This window comes from Trichosurus vulpecula, chromosome 1 (genome assembly GCF_011100635.1).
Source record: "Trichosurus vulpecula isolate mTriVul1 chromosome 1, mTriVul1.pri, whole genome shotgun sequence".
In the NCBI taxonomy this organism is placed as follows: Eukaryota; Metazoa; Chordata; class Mammalia; order Diprotodontia; family Phalangeridae; genus Trichosurus; species Trichosurus vulpecula.
Genome location: NC_050573.1, coordinates 102,970,377 through 102,990,951, shown reverse-complemented (window position 1 = coordinate 102,990,951; position 20,575 = coordinate 102,970,377). Strand labels below are relative to the sequence as shown.

General features: G+C 36.7%; 1 protein-coding gene across 3 annotated transcripts in view; it reads left to right on the top strand.

The window, feature by feature from the left end:
• The window catches only part of PHF20L1 (PHD finger protein 20 like 1), a 125,468-nt gene that overhangs the window by 70,977 nt on the left and 33,916 nt on the right, over positions 1–20,575 (top strand). For all 3 annotated transcript variants that reach the window (XM_036754040.1, XM_036754047.1, XM_036754054.1), the window contains one exon: positions 16,225–16,389. In XM_036754040.1, the coding sequence (XP_036609935.1) occupies positions 16,225–16,389 (165 nt within the window). The remainder of the gene's footprint in view (positions 1–16,224; positions 16,390–20,575) is intronic.

Genomic DNA, 20,575 nt, shown 5'->3' with positions numbered 1-20,575 from the left:
TTCTAAATCAGTGACACACTGGAGATACTCTTAGAATCATCAGTAATCAAAATTCACATGACTACCTTACACTTTTTAGACTACAGTGTAATACTGTAATACAAAAACAAGAAATCTTTGAAGTTCTTCATGTTGTCCAAGTTGCAAAAGCAAAAGTAATTGGGACTTATGTGCTGTGGTCTCAGTATCCCTGCTGTGATTATTCTTAAATTGACCTAGAGTTATGGGGCTATCAACAGAAGGGAATCCATTTTGGACATAGTTAGAAAGTTGCCAAATGATTTATTTTCCAGTATTCCCATAAGAGTGTGAAGTATCTACTAACATTTTAAAATATACATTCTGTGGAAGCCTGATGGGATGTACAGTGTAAGTAGCGGTTCCATGAGAAGCTTTCATTGCTAATGATTTTTCCTTTTTAGAATATTAAATATGAAATAATGCAAGTATTGTATTAAACATCAGTTTTTTCATTGTGAACATAGGCTTAATATTTTTTCTGTTTTTCTTCAAAATTTCCATGGCTCTTTATCCACGGACATTCTTACCAGATAGCCTGCAACATCTGTTATTGGCTTTGTCAATATATTTTGAGCCCCAAAACATTCTGAAGCCAAATTAGTTTGGAAAAATTTGCTTTCTTAAATGATAATACCTTAAAGGGGAAGAAAATGATAGAGATTGCTCAAGAACAGAGTACTAAACACCATTTGGAAACAAAATGAGAATGGTAATGTTTTCTGGAATCCTCAACATGCTCCAAGGCCTGCTCAAATGCTCTAGGAAGACTTCCCGATCTCTCACCATTTCAGAAGTGATCTGTTCTTTCTCAGACTCCTTACAGACCTCTGTGTTTTGCATTTTTTTTTGTTTTGTAATTATGGTAATTTTGTAATTTCTTTGAGGATAAGGATTATTTCATTAACTTTTGAATCTCCTCCACTGTTTTATTCATACAATTGCTTATATTTGTTTAGTTTGTTGCAGAGGACAGGGTGTCTCTAAGAGAGACTGGTGATGGCAAAGAAGAAAGGAGATCAGTATTGATATTATTGACCTGCTTATATATAGGAACTTATACTAAAGACTTGTGAACAATTCTGGGTCACCCTCTTCTGTTGAGTGGCAAAGGATAACACCTTTTTAATAAAAAATTTCACTGTATACATTTTAAAAGAAGAACTATAAATGAAAATTCTAAGTTCTTTAACTAGATACTAACAAATATGGAAGATACTGAGATGCATTGCTTTTCATAAATACTCTATCAAGTGTTAAAATTGTAGTCTGTGGTTATCACTAAGAATCTTTATAATTAATAACTAAGCTTGAGATAATTCTGGTCCATTGACATTTTATTCATCTGTCACCTGAGAAGCGATAATGACCCCCAAATGACAAATGTATAAGTGATCTTGAGATGAAAACGTAGGGTTTCAAAAAAATATTAAAATTTCAAAATAAATAATAATTTTAAAAATTCTGTTAATACATGGAATTCCTATTAATTCAGAAGTTTCGGCAAACATTTACAAAGCACCTACTTATTATGAGACACCTGTGCTGGATACTGAAGTTTCAAGATGAAAAGATATAGTCTGTTCCTCAAGGAAAAGCCAGTTAAGTAAAGATAAGGAAAGGATCCAAGTAGTTTAATAGATAATAGAATATAAATAGTGCATTGGAGAAGAATTGAATTCTGTGAGACATCCAAGGAAGATGACATTATTTTCAACTTGGGGGAAGTAATCTTTTACGATCACTTCTTTGCTGCATGGAGTAGTGTGGTAGTACTATTAGTACTGATATGGCAAGCTCTTAATAAGTATTGTTGACTGAGCTCAACTTGAATTGGAGATTTCAGCAGGCAGACATGAACCAGGGAAGGGAGGAAATAGGAATTTCAGATATGAAGGCTGGTAGGAGTAAGAACACGGGCAGGAAAAGGTGCTTGATTTTAGGAATGATTAATAATTCATTTTGGTCGCTCTATCAGGTGCTTCCAGAAGAAGAGAATGTTGATAGAAAAATAGAGTGGACCCAACTGTGAGTGACTTATGTGCTATAGTCTATCACAGAGGTGAAGACCTTGTGGCCTTGAGGCCACAAGTGGCCCTCTAGGTCCTCAGGTGTGGCCCTTTGACTGAATTCAAGCTTCACAGAACAGATCCCCTTAATAAAAGGATTTGTTCTCAAGGATCTAGAAGGCCATATGTGGCCTCAAGGCCACAGGTTCTCCACCCATGGCATATAAATCACTCACAGTTAGATCAAGAGGTTTGAACTTTATTTAATAGGCATTAAATGGCATTCACCTTTTTTTAGATGGGAAAGTAAGGTCATCAGAACTGTAAATTAGGAAGATTACTCTGGGAATGGTAGCTAAAATGTTTTGGAGAGTGAAGGGAAGCAAGTTTCAAGACCATTGTGATAGTCCATAGTGAATGGTAGTGAGAGCCTGAATGAGTCTGGAAGTAGAACTTAGATCCAAAAAGTACTTACGAAGTACAATCCAAAGGACTTTGTACCTAATCAAATGTGGGGTGAAGTTAAAACAATGTAGTCTGAAGTTTCAAGCTTAGAATGAGAGAATAATGTTGTAATTAATAAAAATTGGGAAATCAGATTTGAGAGAAGATGAGTTTGGCTTCGGATATTTTAAATTTGAGGTGCTAATAGAAATCTAAGTAATTGGTCTGTAGCTTGAGACATGTGGATTTGGGAATTATTAACATAAAGCTCATAATTGAAATTAGTTGTGGATCAGATTGTCAAAAGAAAAGGTTTAGAGAGTCATGAGAAAAGAGAACAGAATCTTTGGAGGTACTCACACTTTAGGTTATGGGAGGAAGATTGAAACATGTAAAGAAAAGTTTAAAATTTGTTTTTTTCCTCTTAATCTTGCTGTAATATCATTCCCACCTCTCTTCACAGAATTTCTGACATTTCTGTATTAGTCTCTGGTCCCTTTTTTGGTAAAAGAAAAAATACACAGAAAAGTAATGTATAGATTGAAAAATAAGCCGTATTTATTTAGCTTATGCTCTTTCCTGGGAAGAATTTGGCACTCTCTGCTTTCTCTTTGTTTTACTAATTCTAATTTAATATTTTCAATGAAGTAATAATTTACTTGAAATAAATATTACCACCATATAAAAGTGGAAAACTACTTTAATTCCTAAAATATAGCACACTACAAGAGACAAATATTTACTTATTTCTACTTCACTATTTCAAAAGATTTGTGACTTTATTGCTTTGCATACTTGATTCATCAATCCAGATTATAATCCTTCTATATCTTAATGATTTGCTGTGGCCAAAAAAAAAAAATAACACCTCTTAACCAAATTCCTGGTGAAGAGCCTTTGTGAAGTTAGCTGATTGTTGTTCAGTCAGTTACTCATGTTCAACTCTTTGTGACCCTGTGGACCATAGCATGCCAATACTTTCCATGGGTTGGTTTGCTATTTCCTTCTCTAGTGAATTTAGGCAAACAGAGACTAAGTGAATTGCCCAAGGTCCCACAGTTGTTAAGTGTCTGAGGCCACATTGAAGTCAGGTCTTCCTGACTTTAGGCCCAGTGCTCTATCCACTGAACCAGCTAGCTGTCTGTAGCATTTGGCTAGACAGGTCCTCAAAATAGGTTGAGACCTACAGTTTTTAGCCTAATAAGACCTTTTAGAGCTTGTATTCCATTGCTGTCACTTAAGAGAGTTCTTGTAGGCTTTTCTAAAATAAAATAAGGATTTGGAGTAGAACTTTAGTGAAAATATCTAATATATAAGTATATTTATAGTCACTTTTTTTCTATTTTGTGAGACCTTAATATGTGACCACTTATGATGGCTTTTCAAAAGACATGAGATATCGAAGAATTGATCTCTAGATTCTAGGTTTCTAGATTTTTCCAAAAAAGAATATTATGTAAATTGATCAGATATTGATATAAATTGATTTGTCTTTATTTTGGCTTTGTGTTATAGCTATGATTTTCATTAACATATAATTTTCAAATGTACTCTTTAAAATCAGTGAAATTAAGAAGATAATTTCCTGATTATTTTTTTGCTCTATACCTCATACTCAGCCTTCTTTTTTTATTAACATCACATATTGATGAGTAGAGACATATCTTCTAGGATACTGTTTTCACGTTTTCTCAATTCCTTATATTAAATTGACTCCTTTTATATTGCTTTGTGGGACATTATAGTCATAGATAGAATGGTAGACTTGGAGTCATAAAGACTTGGCTCCTCTAATATTTATATAATAATAGCTAGTGTTTGTATAGCAATGTAAGGTTTGCAAAGTGCTTTGCTTGTTATCTCATTTGATTCTTACTACAACCCTGTGAGGTAGTATCTACATTTGGAAGATGAGGAAACTGAGTCAAAGAAAAGTTTAGTAACTTGCCCAAGGGCACCCAGCTAGTAAGTGTTTGAGGATGAATTTGAACTCTAGTCTTCCTGACACAAAGTCCCACACTATCCACTGTGCCTACCTATCTGCCTTCAAAATAGCTATCATTTATATATAGAATTTTAAGGTTTCCAGAGTGCTTTACATGTTACCTCATTTGATCCTTTTGACAACCTTGTGGGGCAGATGCTATTTTTTTCTTCACTTTACAGATAAAGAAACTGTGGCAGAGAGTTCAAGTGACTTAAACAGGATCATACAGCTAGTAAATATCTGAGGCAGGATTAGAACTCAGATCTTCCAAACTCCAAATTCTACATTATATCCATTGAGTGTCAGGCAATTTTCTAAGACTTAACTGCAGTTTTCATTGCAGTCTTCATTGGCTGAAAGAGGTCCCACACTGCGAGATCACAGATAACTTGACAAATCATGGATCTTTGATGTATTGATGTGTTTTTAGTTGTTTCATATACTAATATTTTCTTAATTGAGTACTTTATTGGATCTGTGATCTTATTGATGAAAGTACTTCCTCAGAAGTGTATATTGAAATCCATTGATATCCTTACATTCAGTAATACCACTAGTAGGACTTGCCTCAAAAAAAGAGGACTCATGTACAAAAATATTTATGCTAGTTCTTTTTGTGGTGACAAAGAATTGGAAACTGAGGAGAAGAAATGGCCAAACAGGTTGTCATATATGAATATGATAGTATATTATTGTGCTGTAAGAAATGATGATGATGGTTTACAGAAACCTGTGAAGACTTGTATGAACTGAGGCAAAGTGAAGTCAGCAGAATCAGGAGAACAATTTATACAACAACATATCATAAGGACAGACAACTGAAAGACTTAGGAACTCTGATCAATCCAATGACCTACCACAATTCCAGAGAACTCGTGATGAAGCAGGAAGCATGCTACCCCCTTCCAGATAGAGAGGTGATAGACTCAAGAGTGTAGATTGAGGCTTTTGTTTTACCTTTTGGATATGGCCAGTGTAGGAGTTTGTTTTGCTTGACTATACATGATTCTAATGGGCTTGTTTTTCTTCCTTTCTCATTTGGGGTTGAAGTAGGAGGGTGAAAAGTTGGATCTTGGCTGAAGAAATGATGAAGAGAATGTGAGAGGAAGAAAATATAGACCTGAAAATAAGATAAATTATTTTTAAAACAAAATAAATACTAAAAAGTAATTTTAAATGAATGTAGGAAGAAAGGAAAAAAAAGAAACCCATTTATACGTTCTTGTCATATGTAACTCTTGCACATGTTCTCGCATAATTCCTCTATAGAGTATCCATTTAAAATGTGGAGGTAAAGCTCTGGAACTCTTGACATAACAAAAACCAAAGGAGTACACAAGCTAGCCATATTTTTATTTTTCACTTTTGCTTTAGAACTAACTTCCTTTTCTGGTCCTGCTTCTCTTTCATGACATTTCATGCCATATGTTCTACACAGTTATTTCTTGGTAATATGCTCCAACTTATTTGCACTTATCATATATCCCTTCCTTTGCCTTTTGGGTGATCCACACCCAGTTTCAGAGATTGTGTTATTTCGTGATTCATATATATATATGTTTTATATATATATAATATATATATATATATAAATAATAGCACCAAAAGAGTACTCAAATAGATGAATATAACATGAATAAATATAAATGTTTCATCCACTAATGCAGATCACTGTCTGTCCATTTATGCTTATGCATCCTCCCCACTCACCTCCCCCCAAAAAAAGACTATTACTCTTGCTACTTTTGCCCATGTATTCCAGTATCTTCGACAGAGTGAGGTCCATCTAATATACGTGAGGCTTTCTTGCTTTCTCTTGATTTTGTAAGAGTACCAGTAGAGCACATAGACCATCCATTGCTGACTCTTGTGACCCAACTCTGGAAAGAATATTGGTGTTAAAAATGTGAACGTTTGTTTCAAGGAGAAGGTTGAGGGTCATTAAAAGTCCTTCACTACTCAAATTTAATACATTTTGCTCTTTTCTTCTTATTAAATTTTGGTCCTAGTTAATTGTTATTCTACTGTTTCTCTCTGAGATGTAAGTACTTATATACATATATATATGTGTGTGTGTGTGTGTGTGTGTGTGTGTGTGTGTGTATGTAATATATGACAACTTGTTGAACTATCTATCCATACCAAATATCATTTTCTAAACAATACAGAACTAGAAAAATAAAAGTGAGTGAATATAGTATGAAATTAAAAGTCCTTAACTGACCTATTTAAACAAGCTGTGGGTTCTGAAAATTTTGAAATAAATAAAAGAATAGTTCTTTACACAGACTATCACTGTTTCCTAAGGGAGATTAAAACAATATAAATCAGTCACCACAAGGAACCCAAAGGAACCTAGAAACTCCTTAGCCAGCAAAACACTGGATTTTGTCAGGTAGAGAGACAGAGCAGCCAATGCCATCATAAGTTTTTAAAATAAACTTAGTTTTTAGTTTCATTATATAAAGTTGGTTAAAGATTACAAGCAGTACTTCCTTTTAAAACAACGAAAAGTAGTAGAAGCAAATATAGTTTATAGTAGTACTGTCACACTCAAATAGAAACAGATTCCTGTGGGCTGTAGATTGACTTAGAAAACCACAAATTAACATCTCTTTCATATCGTATCTTTTTTTTTGTGGGCTGCAAGTTTGACACCCCTGCTTTATAGAATACTTGGCAAGAGACGCATTTGAACCATATCATCCAGAGAGCATTCAGGATGAAGATACAAGGGTAATAAGTAGGTAAAAAATGTAAAGATCCATTAAAATTTTTAAAATAGTTTTCCCCATCACTGACAGTTGGCCACTGCTTTTAGACTTTAACAGTACAGCCCTCCGTGTGCTCTATGTGCAAATAGATATGTTCCTAAAGGAAACAAATAGAAAGGAAAGTTGGAATAAGCCACCTATATACAAAGGAGGTTTGTGATGTAGAAGACAGTTTTAAGGATATTCCAGGACTGATTTTCTACAATTAAATTATAAACTTCCAATGGTCAGGGATCTTGTTTTCTACTTCTTTTGAATTTCTCTCTGATATCTTCCTAACTGTTCCTGTTAGTTTGTTTTTCAAATAGTAATAGCCCAGTAAATGTTTATCGTCTGGCTTATAACATCCCCTTCACTGAAAAATATCAAATGAGTTGTCTTTCTGCTTAATAAATTTGCAACTTCTTTTAGTACACCAAAGATATATCACATCTCTCTCCATTAATTTAGGGTAAAGCAGGGGCATAGGCCTGTGATTATCCATGTGCTAGGTGGTTTGAGAGCAGCAAAAACAGAGACTTCTGCACTTGAACCCCCCATATTATCTCCAAAACCCTCTTAGCAGATGACTTTTACTCTCACTTGGCTGACATGATCAAGAATGTCCTTATGAGTTCATTAATCTCCCTTACTGCACATCTCAAATCTGTATTTTATCTTTGCCCATTAATCAGTCTATATTCCAATCAGTGAGGAAGAGTTGGTCCTTTTCCGTATCAAAGTCACTCTATGCCCTCCATCCCATTCTCCCTTCTTCCAATAGCTTGGCCCACTGATATCTTCAGTCTCTTACTATATATTGGCTTCTTTTCTACTCTAGGTTCATAGCTAGGAATTCTCTGTCGATAAAATTATTTCATTTAATACTGTAGTCTCCTCAAGGTATCACCCTATTTTTCTTATTTTTTCATAGCCATAATACTAGAAAGACTCACTATCTTGAGTTCCTCATAATCCACTTATTTATTTAAAACTATTGTACTAGGTCTGGTCTCCCTTTCTTAGTCAAACTCCGTGAAAAAGTTATTTACATTCACTCCATACCCTTCTTGACCCTATTCAGTAGACTTTTGATGTCATAACTCAGCTAAAACTGCTCTCTAATCTGCTCTCCAGTAAACTTATATTTATTTTTCTGATTTTAAACATACAAAAATGAGAATTTTCGTACACAGAGAACACAGAGGATTATATATTAAACTATGAATCTCTATTTCATACTGATTGATTTTTTTAAGTATATGATAAAACTGCCCTGATTGTGCTTCCTTCTGACCCTCCTTCTATTCTCTTCTGTGCATTTTAAAAAATATTAGCATGACCTTTTTATTTTGGCATTACTATTTTTAATCTGCTTTTCTCTACCCTCAGCAAAAAATGGGGAAAGAGAGGGAGAAAAATCCTTGTAACAAGCATAGCCAAGTAAAATAAATCCATATATTGTCCATGTATAAAAATGTCTGTCTGCATAGATAGGTCCTCAGGAGACATGATTGATTATAATTAATAATTATAAAGTGCTTAGCATAATGCCTGGCATAGTAAGTTCTGTATACATGTTAGGTGGTAGTAGTAGTAGTAGTAGTAGTAGTAGTAGTAGTAGTAGTAGTAGTTTTCTTAAGTTTGTCAGAATTGTTGTTGACAATGTTTCTGCTTTTGTATAAACTGTTTTCCTGCGTCTGTTGTGGTGGTGGTGGTGGTGTTGGTGATGGTAGTGGTGATGTTCCTAAGTTTGCAAGAGTTGTTGTTGACAGTGTTGCTGCCCTTGCATAAACTGTTTTCCTGATTTTGCTCGCTTGCTTTTGTATCAGTCCATACTACCCAAGATTCTCTGAAAGAATCTCTTTCATTATTTCTTGTTATATAATAGTATTCCATTTCATCTGCATACCACAATTTATTAAGCCATTGTCCAGTTGTCTAAGGGGCAGTAAGGATCAGGAAGTTTGTTCTGCTTGCTGTACAGTGCCTGGCACATAGAAGGTGCTTAAAAAATGCTTATTCACTGAGTACTGACTGACTATGCTCTCCCTGCTATTACTCTCCCTTTTAAGCGTGCTCTTCTAGTTTCTTGTTGAATGTGACACATTTCTACATCAAATTCTGAATGTGTTCAACTCTCCTTTGTCCCATTTCAGATGGACAAAGATAAAAATGAGGCTTATCTGGTGCTTACTTTCCCCTACTTTTTAGTCTATATTTCTGTACACTTCTTATACATGCATACAATTATCAAGTTCTGCCTCCTCCTTCCTCCTTTCTATATTAGTATATTACTTGAATTCCTCCCTTCCCTTTTCCCTTTCAGCAGTTTACCCTCTTAGAAATTCTCAGAACAAAACCACTCCACCCTCAGGACCTCTGTTTTTCTTATTTAAATTCCTCAATACCCTTTGAAGACATTAAAATGTTGAAGGAATATGTGTTAGTTTTTTCTCCCTATTCTAGAATGCTAATACTACGTCATCATACACCTCCTTTCAATTAAAACAAATTTACCTTTCTGGGTTCCTCTTGCCTTTCTAGGCTTCCTTGGATCTTTGCGGTTCAGAGTGCTAGATCTTAAGAACTTAATGTTAGGGACCCTCAGAGTCCATGAACCTCAACTTTCCAGGTCTGAGAACTGTAGCACTATATACTCGTTATCACCTCCATAGTTGATGGTCACTTCCAGTGTTCCCAGCCTTGTGCTTTCTGACCACCCTTGGGCTTTCTCAAGGGAGCGAGCCCTCCACCGTTATACCTTTGGACATAGCTTTGGAGGCTACACCTGTCTCATCTCCAATTGTTCTGGACTTACTAAGCAGTATTAGAGTATATAATATAATACTTTTTGTACAGTACTGGGTTGGAAGAAGTTACTTTTTTTAGCTTCTTATTAGATTTTTGATCATTCAATCTGATACAGATTTCATAGTGTTGCTTGAGTAGGTGGGCTGGCTAGCCTGCCTCCCATTCAGGAGCCTTCTTTGTTGAAAGGTCAACCAGTAAACTCCTAATTGTCAAAACTGATTGTCTTTTCTCAGTTCTAATGTTTCTCAAGCTCTCTGCTTCATTTGCCACTTTTGATTGCCTTCTCATGGATATTCTCTCTTCTGGGTTTTCTTAATGCTACTCTTCGTGACCACTCCTCATTGCTGGTTCATCATAAACATGATGCCGCCAAACCGTAGGTGTTCCCTGAGGTTTTGTACTCGGAACTGTTCTCTTTTACATCTCTATTGTCTCACTTGGCAACTTCGTCAGCTTCCATGGTTTTAATTATCATCTGTATGCAGCTAACTCCCTGGTCGAGACCCATTCTTTCCCCTCTTCACCAGTTACCTACTGGACATTTCAAACTGGATAACCTAAAGACACTGGAAACTCAAACTGATCTATTGTAACTCCCAAAACTTTCAGATTTCCCTGTTTTTGTCAAAGGCACCACCATCTTTTCAGTGTCTCAGGTATGTAATCTCATCATTAGCTTGGATTCCTCACTCTCTCACCCCATTAGCTGGCCAGTCTTGCCATTTCTGCCTTCACAACATCTCTCTCAACAGAGTCCTCTCTACATTCATAGAGCGGGCATCTTTTCTTCATTATCATTACTTCTTCCCTAGATTTTTATAAGACTCCTAATTGTTGACAAAGTGCCAGAGTAATTTTCCTCAAGATAAGTGCTGACCATATGACTTCTACTCAGCCCCTTCCAGTAGCTTCCCATTGCTTCTAGGATAAAATATAAACTTCTTTTTAGCTTTCCAAGTACCACACAGCTCTTTCCAGTCTCAAGGACATTATTCCTCCCTCTCATACTCTTCACTCTACTCAAACTGTCCTTTTCTCTATTCTTCAGACAACATTTCAGCTCTTATAACTTCTCCTTAATGCTATCTGTTCCCTCCAGAAAGCAGTCTTTCCTTACCTCATTCCCATCTTCCTTTCATATGTATCTTAGGCAGTATCTCATGTCTTTCCTGACCTACCCCCAACTTCTTATGCCACCCCTCCCATAATACTTTGCATTTCACTGCTTTGTGCATACATGTATTTTTTAACTTTACATTTCAGGTATTTATACATTTTTATATGTAATTGACTCTCCCATTAAAATCTAATCTCAGTGCTAATAGGAATTGTTTTATTCTTGTATCCCCAACACCTAGCAGACGTGCTTGGTATATGGTAGGAACTTAATAAATATTTCTGTATTGATTTATCAACTGCTTGATTTGTCTTTTGAAATTTCTCTTTTTACTCTTCCATTCTATAGAAATTGTTAAAGGTTACTATTGAATTCTTAAATGCTGAATTCGATGAGATTTTCTCAGTCTTCATTATCTTCAATTTCCCTACAGCATTTGACACCACAAGTCTCTTTCTCAAACACATTGGAGGATGGACTGGAGTGGGAGAGAGACTTATGGCTGGCAAACCCACCAGTGGATATTACAATAGTCTAGTGTGGGATGGCAGTATCAAAGAAGAGGGTCATATGTGAGGGATGTTACAAAATAACAGCACTCAACAAAAGATTGGGTGCTGGGATTAAGAGACATAAGTTGAGGATGCACCTAGGTTGCAAGCCTGGGGACTGGGAAGATGGTAGTATTCTTGATAGTAGTATGGAAGTATGGAAGGGAAGGAAGGTTTGGGGAGAAAGATAATGAGTTAAATTTTAGAAATTGAATTTAAGATTTCTACAGGACATCTAAGTTGAGATGTCTAAAAGGCAGTTGGAGATTCAAGACTAGAGGTCAGCAAAGAGATTAGGACTGGATAAGTAGATTTAGAAACATCAGCATAGAGATGACACTTGAATCTATTGGGAGCTGATGAGATCACAGAGTGAAATAGAAGAGAGTGAGAAGAGAAGAGGACCCAAAACAGTGTCCTTTGGGATACTCACAGTTGTTGGTTATGGTCTGGATGAAGATGCAGCAAGGGACACTGAGAAGTAGTGGGAAGATAGAATAGGGGGAGAACCAGGAAAGAGAGTAGTGTACTGAAAACCTAAGAAAAAAAAAAGTATCAGAAAGAAGGAGACCAGCCATGTCAGAGGCTACAGAGAGGTCAAGAAGGATGGGAATTGAGAAAAAAGCTGTTAGATTTGACAATTAAGAGAACATTGATAACTTTGCAAGGAGAGGTTTTGGTTGAATGTTGGAGTCATAAGCCAAATTGTAGAGAATTAAGAAGAAAATTAAAAGAAGAAAGTGAGGCACCATCTGTAGACACCTTTCTCAAGTTTAGCCGCAAAAGGCAGGAGAGATATGAAATGAGATGAATTGAGTGATGAGGAGGAGGGGAGAAGAGAGAGCCCTATGTGAATCACCTCAATTTCTTCAGTGAAATAAAAGGCAAGGTTCTCAGTTGAGATTATGGAGGGAGATGAGGCATTGCGATGGAACGTTTGAAGAGCGATGAAAAGATTTGAAAGTGTCAGTGTGGTCAGTGGGATAGTGAGTTAATTAGGGAGTCAATTGTGTAGCAGCAGTTGAGGGCCTAGTTGATATTTTGTAACATAAATTTGTGGTGGACATAGTCAAAATGATTGCATGATCATCTCTTTGTTCAGCAAAATGTGAGTAGGATTGGAGGCAATGGATGGTGAGAGAGATCCCAAATGTTACCACTTTCTTTATCATCCCTGATAGTCCTCTTTCTTGATTGTCCTCCTCCTTGTCTGATTGCATGCCAATCTTTGCTGAATCTGTCTCCCATTCCCTGCTATGGAGATCCTCCAAGGATTTGTCATAGGACTGTGTGATTATAGACTAAAAGCTGTAATGGATTTTAGAGACCATCAAGTCCACCCCCCATTTATTTTGCAGTAGAGGAAATTCAGGCACAAAGAAGTTAGATGACTTGCCTAGGGTCAGACAGCATGTCTCTGAGCTGGAATTTGAACCCAGATCTTCCTGACTCCCAAGTCCAGTACTCTTTATACTACACTTCTTCCTGGAACATCTTGTTTCATTTCATTTTCTCCCTTCGTAATCTCATTAGCTCCCATATTAATTTCTGTAGATGATTCTGAAATTTGTATATTTAACTGTCATTTCTCATGAATTTCATTCCAGCATTGCCAGCTGCTTCCTGAATATCTCCAACTGGTGCTCCTCATGGTGCCCCACGAGCATCTCAGATTCAATATAAACACTCCTCCCTTCCCCATTTTGACCCCTTGTTGAATCAGTTCAACTCTATACTATTTTCTATGCTTAAGTTCCTTGCCCTGTTATCATATCACCAATCGTGCCTTGCCAAGCCACAAACTTGTATTATTCCTACCATAAGCTTTTACTTCTACTTGGGTACTGCTAATTGGAGCTCAAAAATATCATGAAACCATGTTGACTATGTTCATTTCAAATTTATGTTACATAATCTCAGCTGGCTCCTCACTACAGCTTTGTTGTTGTTTTTAGTTCTGTCTGACTCTTCATGACCTCATTTGGAGTTTTCTTGGTGAAGATACAAGAGTGGTTTGCCATTTTCCTCTCCAGCTCATTTTACAAATGAGGATCTCAGGCAAACAGGAATAAGTGACTTGTCCAGGGTCATGCAGCTAATATGTGTCTGAGGCAAGATTTGAACTCAGGAAGATGACTCTTCCTGACTCCAGACCTGGTACTCTATGCACTATGGTGCCATCTAGCTGCCCCCTCACTACAGCAAGGTGGTCCTTTTATTCCTCCTTTATCAATTCTCTATCCCACTCACCATAGCAGCGTTTCCAAACTTTTTCATGCCTTCTCAAGTCTCCCATGGCACACACTGGCCACTTCCCTTCACTCTTTTAGCTGTGGAACTTGCCTTGTACTTCACCAAAAATATTGCAGCTATTTGTTGGGAGTTCCCTCTTCTTCCTGCTCCTCGTTTCAGATTATCCAGATTTCTTCTCACAGTTTTTCATCCTTCTCACATGGAGTAGTGACCCTTGTAGAGGAAAGCTTCACTGTATGCACCTTTCATCTCATTCTATTCCATCTTCTGAAGTAGATTGTCCTCTGTATCATTCCACTCTTGCTAACCTTCAGTCTCTCCTGTCTACTGGCTGTTTCCCTGTTGTCTATAAACTCTCGTGTTTCCTTCATTCTTAAAAATCCTTCACTTGGTCTGACTAACCCCACTTGCTATCATCCTGTATCTTTTCTCCATTTTTTTGTTGAAACTCATTGAGGAGACTGTCTACAATCTATGCTTCCACTTCTTTTTCTTTCACTTGTAAATGCTCTGCAGTCTTACTTCCAGCCTCATCCTTTAACTGAAACTACCTTCTCCAAAGTTACCAGTAGTCTCTTAACTGTTACATCTAATGAACTTCTCAGTCCTCATCCTTTCTGATCTCTCCGTAGTCTTTGACACTGTTGATCACCCTTTTCATCTGGATTCTCTTTCCTTTCTAGGTTTTCTTGATACTGCTCATTCCTGGTTCTTCTATCTAACTGTTCCTTCTCAGTCTTCTTTGCTGGATCTTCATCCAGGTCATACCCACTAAAACTCTCCTGGATCCTCTTCTCTTTCCATTCTACATTCTCTTAATTGGTGATCCCATTAGTTCCCCTGAATTTATTTAGCCTCTCTATAAAAATGATTCTCATATCTAGTTATCTAGTTATAGCCTCCTCTGTTTACTTTTAGACTTTCATCTCTAACTACCTATTGGACATCTTGAGCTGGATGTCCTGTAAACATCTTAAATGTAGCCTATCCAAAACCATATTCATTGTCTTTTTCCTGAAACCCTCCCCTGTTTGCAACTTCCCTATTGCTGCTGAGGATACCACCATCATACTAATCACTCAGACTTGCAGTTGTAAGTGTCATCTTTGCCTCAATTTATGACTCTCACCTCATATCCCATCAGTTGCCAAGTGTTCTTCCTTTACAACATCTCTTGTATACATTACCTCTTCGCTCAAGTAGCTACCACCCTATTGTATTACCTTATGCCTTGGCATTTTTTAAGTCTTCTAAGTCTTTCTTCATTCCATTTTGTCCTTCCCTCAGCTATAAAAATAATCTTCCTAAAGTTCAGACTGTATTACTCCCTTACTCAATAAATTCCAGTGGCTCCCCATTACTTCCAAGATCAAATATAATATCTCTCTTTGTCTTTTAAAGCTCTTCCCTCTATTTTTAGTCTTATACTTTACTCCCTTCCATACGCCATACAATCTGGCAACACTGGTCTTCTTAGCATACAATACTTCATCTCTTGACTCCATGACCTTTCACTGATTGTCCCTTACATTTGAAATATTTTCCCTCCTCATTTCCAACTCCTGGATTCCTTGATTTCCTTCAAGACAACTCAAACACCACATACGGCAAAAAGAATTTTCTCTGCTTATGCCTTCCCATTGATATCAACCCCGCCCTACACACACACTCATACCCTATATATATCTTGTATGCATATTATTCCCCCAATTAAAATGTGAGTTCCTTTAGGACAGGTACCTCTCTTAGCTCAGGTAAATTTTTTTTAAGAAACTTTGTTCCTAGCCAACATATCAGTTACCCTAATAACATTTCCCCTGATCACCAAAAATTTCAAAAGAAATATAGAACTTTTTTCATGAGTACTAAACAGTTAATGGGGGCCATTTTCTTCATCTTATTGGGGTACTCTCTGATCTGACCCAAAATTATGGATAAATTAATGGTAGCATTCTATAGAGTAAATATTTAGGTGGTCCAGGGCTACATGTCCTCTTTGTCTGCTTTGCTCAAAGGCAGTTGCTAATGACAGGAAATTTGAATCCCTATTAAAGTTTGTTATCTATGGACAGAATGCTTCAGAAGCCCTTTTTCCATTTCAGATCATCTGGTAAGTGATGATCTAATTGCTCAACAATGACAAAGGAAAGTTACAAAATGATTAAATTTCTGTTTTATGTGACAATAATTTGAGCACCTACTTCATAACATCATTATGATGACTCTTCTCGGTTGCCTGAGAGTTTATTAAATTATTTTTTGATGTCTTATGTTGCAGACTATTCAGACTATGAAGACAGTTCTCTAGAATTTTTGGAAAGGTGCTCCTCTCCACTCACTCGGTCCTCCGGGAGTTCTCTGGCTCTGCGAAGCATGTTCATGGAGAAAAATACGTCATATCAATATCCAAGAGCTATTTTATCTGTTGATCTTAGTGGAGAAAGTATGTTCATTTAATTGTAGGATGCTTTTTATTTTAAAGCTTAAAATTCTATATGTAGAATTGGGACTAAAATACGTAATAGTTTATTTAATGAATTAAAAATATTTGCTGAGTTCCTATTGTGTAAAGCACATAATTTAAGAAGTGAGGATCTGATTGTATGTCACTGTAGGTCACGTTTATATAAGCACTTTAAGGTTTGCAAAGGAATCTTTGCATAATTTAATTTGTACTAATTGGAATGAAATTTGTTTTCAAATTTTACAGTGCATATAATAATCTCCACTAAGTCTTATTCCAGGACCTCATCCTGGCATGGCTATGATTCTGGATTCCAAAATAGATTAAAGTCTAGCAGATCCTTTGATGCTATAAATCCCTCAGATCTGACCTGGAAATGGGCTGTTGTCTGAGGACAAGCCTAGCTAAGTTCAGAGAAGGCCCATCAATAGAAGATTGTCCACAAGGTGATAATTCTTTTTGGCCAGAGCATTTGATTGTGATTCTAATATAAAGTATGAAGGAGTTTTAATCCATGTCAGTAGAAAGGTGTACCCACACTGATAAAACCATAGATTTTTTTGGATGTTATGAGTTATATAGAAGCCTGACCATGGATTCTAAAACTGTTGATGCTGATATTGTGACGTACTATGCACATGTAATGAAATCAGACAAAATAAAAGTTAGGAAAACCTAAAATAAACACCAGAATTTCAAATTGAGAGGAGAAGAGTTAGCAGGGACTCTAAAGTTGGACTTATAGTAATCTAGCCTAACCTATATCTAAATCTTGCATTGCCTCTATGACAGCTTCAAAAAAGACCTCCTAACTTCTCTTGAATGCCTGCATTGCTAGGGAGTTTCCTACTTACTGAGGCAGTCCATTCTACTTTAGGACAGTGTCAAATATTTGGAAGTTTTAACTTTCCCTGAAGTGAAGTCAGCCTCACTTCAACTGCCTACCATTGGTTCTTGTTTTGGTGTCACATAGAATAAAACTATCTCTTTCATGTGGATCTCTTCGTATATTTGAAGGTAGCTTTTCGTTTTACTCCTATATAGTCTCTTCTCCAGACCAAGCATTCCATGTTACTTCAGTTCTTTGATATAACATAGTTTCAATACCCTTTGCCATTCTGATCACCCTCTTCTAGGTTTGCTCCAGCTTGTTGATATATGTCTGGCAGCTAGGTGGTACGGTGTAGAGAGTGCTGGGTTTTAAGTCCTGCCTCAGTATTTGCTATCTGAGTGACCCTGGACAAGTCATTTAACTGCTCTCACCCTCAATTTCCTCATCTATAAAATGGGGATTATAATAGCACCTAACTGGAGAATCAAATGGTATAGGTAAAGCACTTTGCAAACATTAAAGTGCCGTATGGATGTAGTTATTATTACACTATGGTACTTTCATATGCCATATATCATTCTAAGATTTGTGTTTTGTACATAGTAGGTGCTCAATAAATATTTGTTGAATGAATAAAAGAAAGGAATCAGAAAACATAGAAGTAGTCATTTTAACTTGTCCAAATCATATAAATTAATGTAGTTAATTCAGATTATCAAATGTTTTCATAATCTCACATGGGGCATATTCTATGGCACGAGTAAACTCTTTCCTGGGTACTGAATTTTTGGAGATTTAAAAAATTAATTTAATTCCTATAGGCTATTAGGATGTGATGTAGAACACCTGGACAGTCAGGCCTAAGGGCCTGAAAAAGTCTGGAAGACTATTTGTTTGTTATTAAATGAACCCCCCAAAAGCATATTATTATTACAGCTAAGATAAAATGCAGGAAACTCAATTAATGCTTCTTTGAAGAGCTCACCATCATTATATCTCATAGGCAAGTAAATTGCTACCTTGAATAAGGTTAGGTGTGTTAACAATTTCCAGGCTACTTAGTGTCATTTAGAATACAAGCAGTCTTGAACCTATATACAAATGTATTACAACACATAATTTCATGTTTAATTTGTTAGGAACTCATCACATTTCTCAATGGAAATGGAATTAGATGTACTGATTAGGTTCACTGGCCAACAAAATCCATTTTAATCATTATAGTTGAAGGATAACATTGTATTAATGATACCTAACAACCCAACCATTATACATAACGGTGTTTCTGTGAGGAAAGGAATTACAGCACTGGCCAGAAGTCAAGTCATTAAGTATTTTTTTTAAGTGCCTACTGTGTATATGCCAGGCTCTATGCTAATCACTGAGGAGGCAAAATGCAAAACAGTCCCTGCTTTCAAGGAACTCACAGTCTGATAATGGGGGACAAAGCATGTAACTGTGTATAAATAAGATATATGCAGGATAAATTATAGATGATCTCAGAGGGAAGGCACTAACATGAAAAGGACTGGGAAAGACTTCTTGTAGAAGGTGGATTTTAGACATGAGACTTGAAGGAAGCCAGGAAGCAAAGATAGGGAGGAAGACATCTATGTGAAAATGCACAAAGTCTGTAGATGCAGTGTCTTATTCAAGGAATAACAAGGAAGCCAGTGTCATTGGATCGTAGAGTATGTGGAAGGGAGTAACATGTAAAAAGACTACAAAGATAGAAGGATCTAAGTTACAAAGGGCTTTAAAAGTCAAACAGAATATTTTATATTTGATCCTGGAGGCAATAGGAGCTGCTGGAAATTTATTGAATAAGGGAGTATGATGTGGTCAGAACCACATTCTGCTTCTCTAGGAGTGCCTTGGAGAGGTAAAGGTAGGGTTGGAACTTCCAGAGGTTAGTTGATGGTGAACTAAGGGGGGTCCAAGGCATCCTCCCTGTGTACATCTTCAGGTATGTTCCATAGTGCATGTTGACGTACTGCCACAGTTTTTCTTCTTAACCACCCCCCCACAAAAAAAAAACAAAAAAAAAAACCAAAACTTATTAGGGGAAGCTAGGTGGCACAGTGAATAGAGCACCAGCCTTGGAGTCAGGAGGAGCTGAGTTCACATCCAGCCTCAGACACCTGACACACGTACTAGCTGTGTGACCTTGGACAAGTCACTTAACCCCAATTGACCTGCCCAAAAAAACCCCATAAAACCACAGGGGTTGACCTGCTTTCTTCCTGTTCCTCTGCCTCTACTTGTTTCTGATCAGTTCAGCTTAACAACATTTATTGAACACTTAATATATTCAAGGCATTTTCCTACATTTCTTTCCTTCCATAGCTCAATTTGGCACAGAACGTTCTTACAGCCACTCTCTCTTATGTTCCTGAAGCAAGTATATGGGCCTTCTGAGGTCTTATAAAATGTTTTTAATTTTAACAGTAATGGCAAAATAGACTGATTAAAAGGTTGTTCTTTTTCTCTTTTTTCACTGAGACTTTGAAGGTAAAGACAAGACTTACTTAGATGATAATAGTGCACAAAAGTATTGTCTGTAGTCGATGCATCTCCTGAGCATATTGTCCACAAGTAATGAAGTGGATACTCTTGGTAGGAAGGAGAATGATGGGAAATCCACTGAGCCTGGGGATTCTGCTTTTAATATCCTTGAGGTGTCTTACCCTTTGCTACCATAAATCTTGCCATAGAAGCATCTTGGACAGACATTGGAGTAAAGTGGGACCAAATTTCAGAGTTGGGGTTCCTAGTAACAGGGATCTGTAATGTCAAGGAAGTAGTGAATAGAAAGGAAAGGAAGATGGAAGAGAAATTCCAAGCAGTAGGAGATAGGAAGGAAGAGTTCCCATGATAACCCTTGAAAGTTGGGGCTTTCAGGGAAACTATAGAGTGTGTATATGTAATCTGTAGTGAGGGTTAAGTACAGACATATTAGCTAAGTCGGGACTTAATTCTTGCCTAGTTTACACCTAAGGAGTAGTTTACTTAATATAGCAGAATTCACAGTATTATCTAGTTTCATAGCATCAAAGATTTTACAGCTGGAAGAGATGTTAGAGATCACATGATCCAACTGATTTTGGTGAAAAAAGTTAGACCCAGAGAGGTTGTGACTCACCTAAGGTCACAAGGCTTATTATTGATAGCAAAGAATTGACTCCGAATTCAGTACTCTTCGCTGTGCCACATTACTTCAAAGAAATTTAGTTAGAAGGTCTCAATTGATATTCCTGGCACTGATTTTTAATTCACAGGTAAATGTTAAGATTGCTGATCCTTTCAACCTTTTATGAGAAATATGTTGCCCCA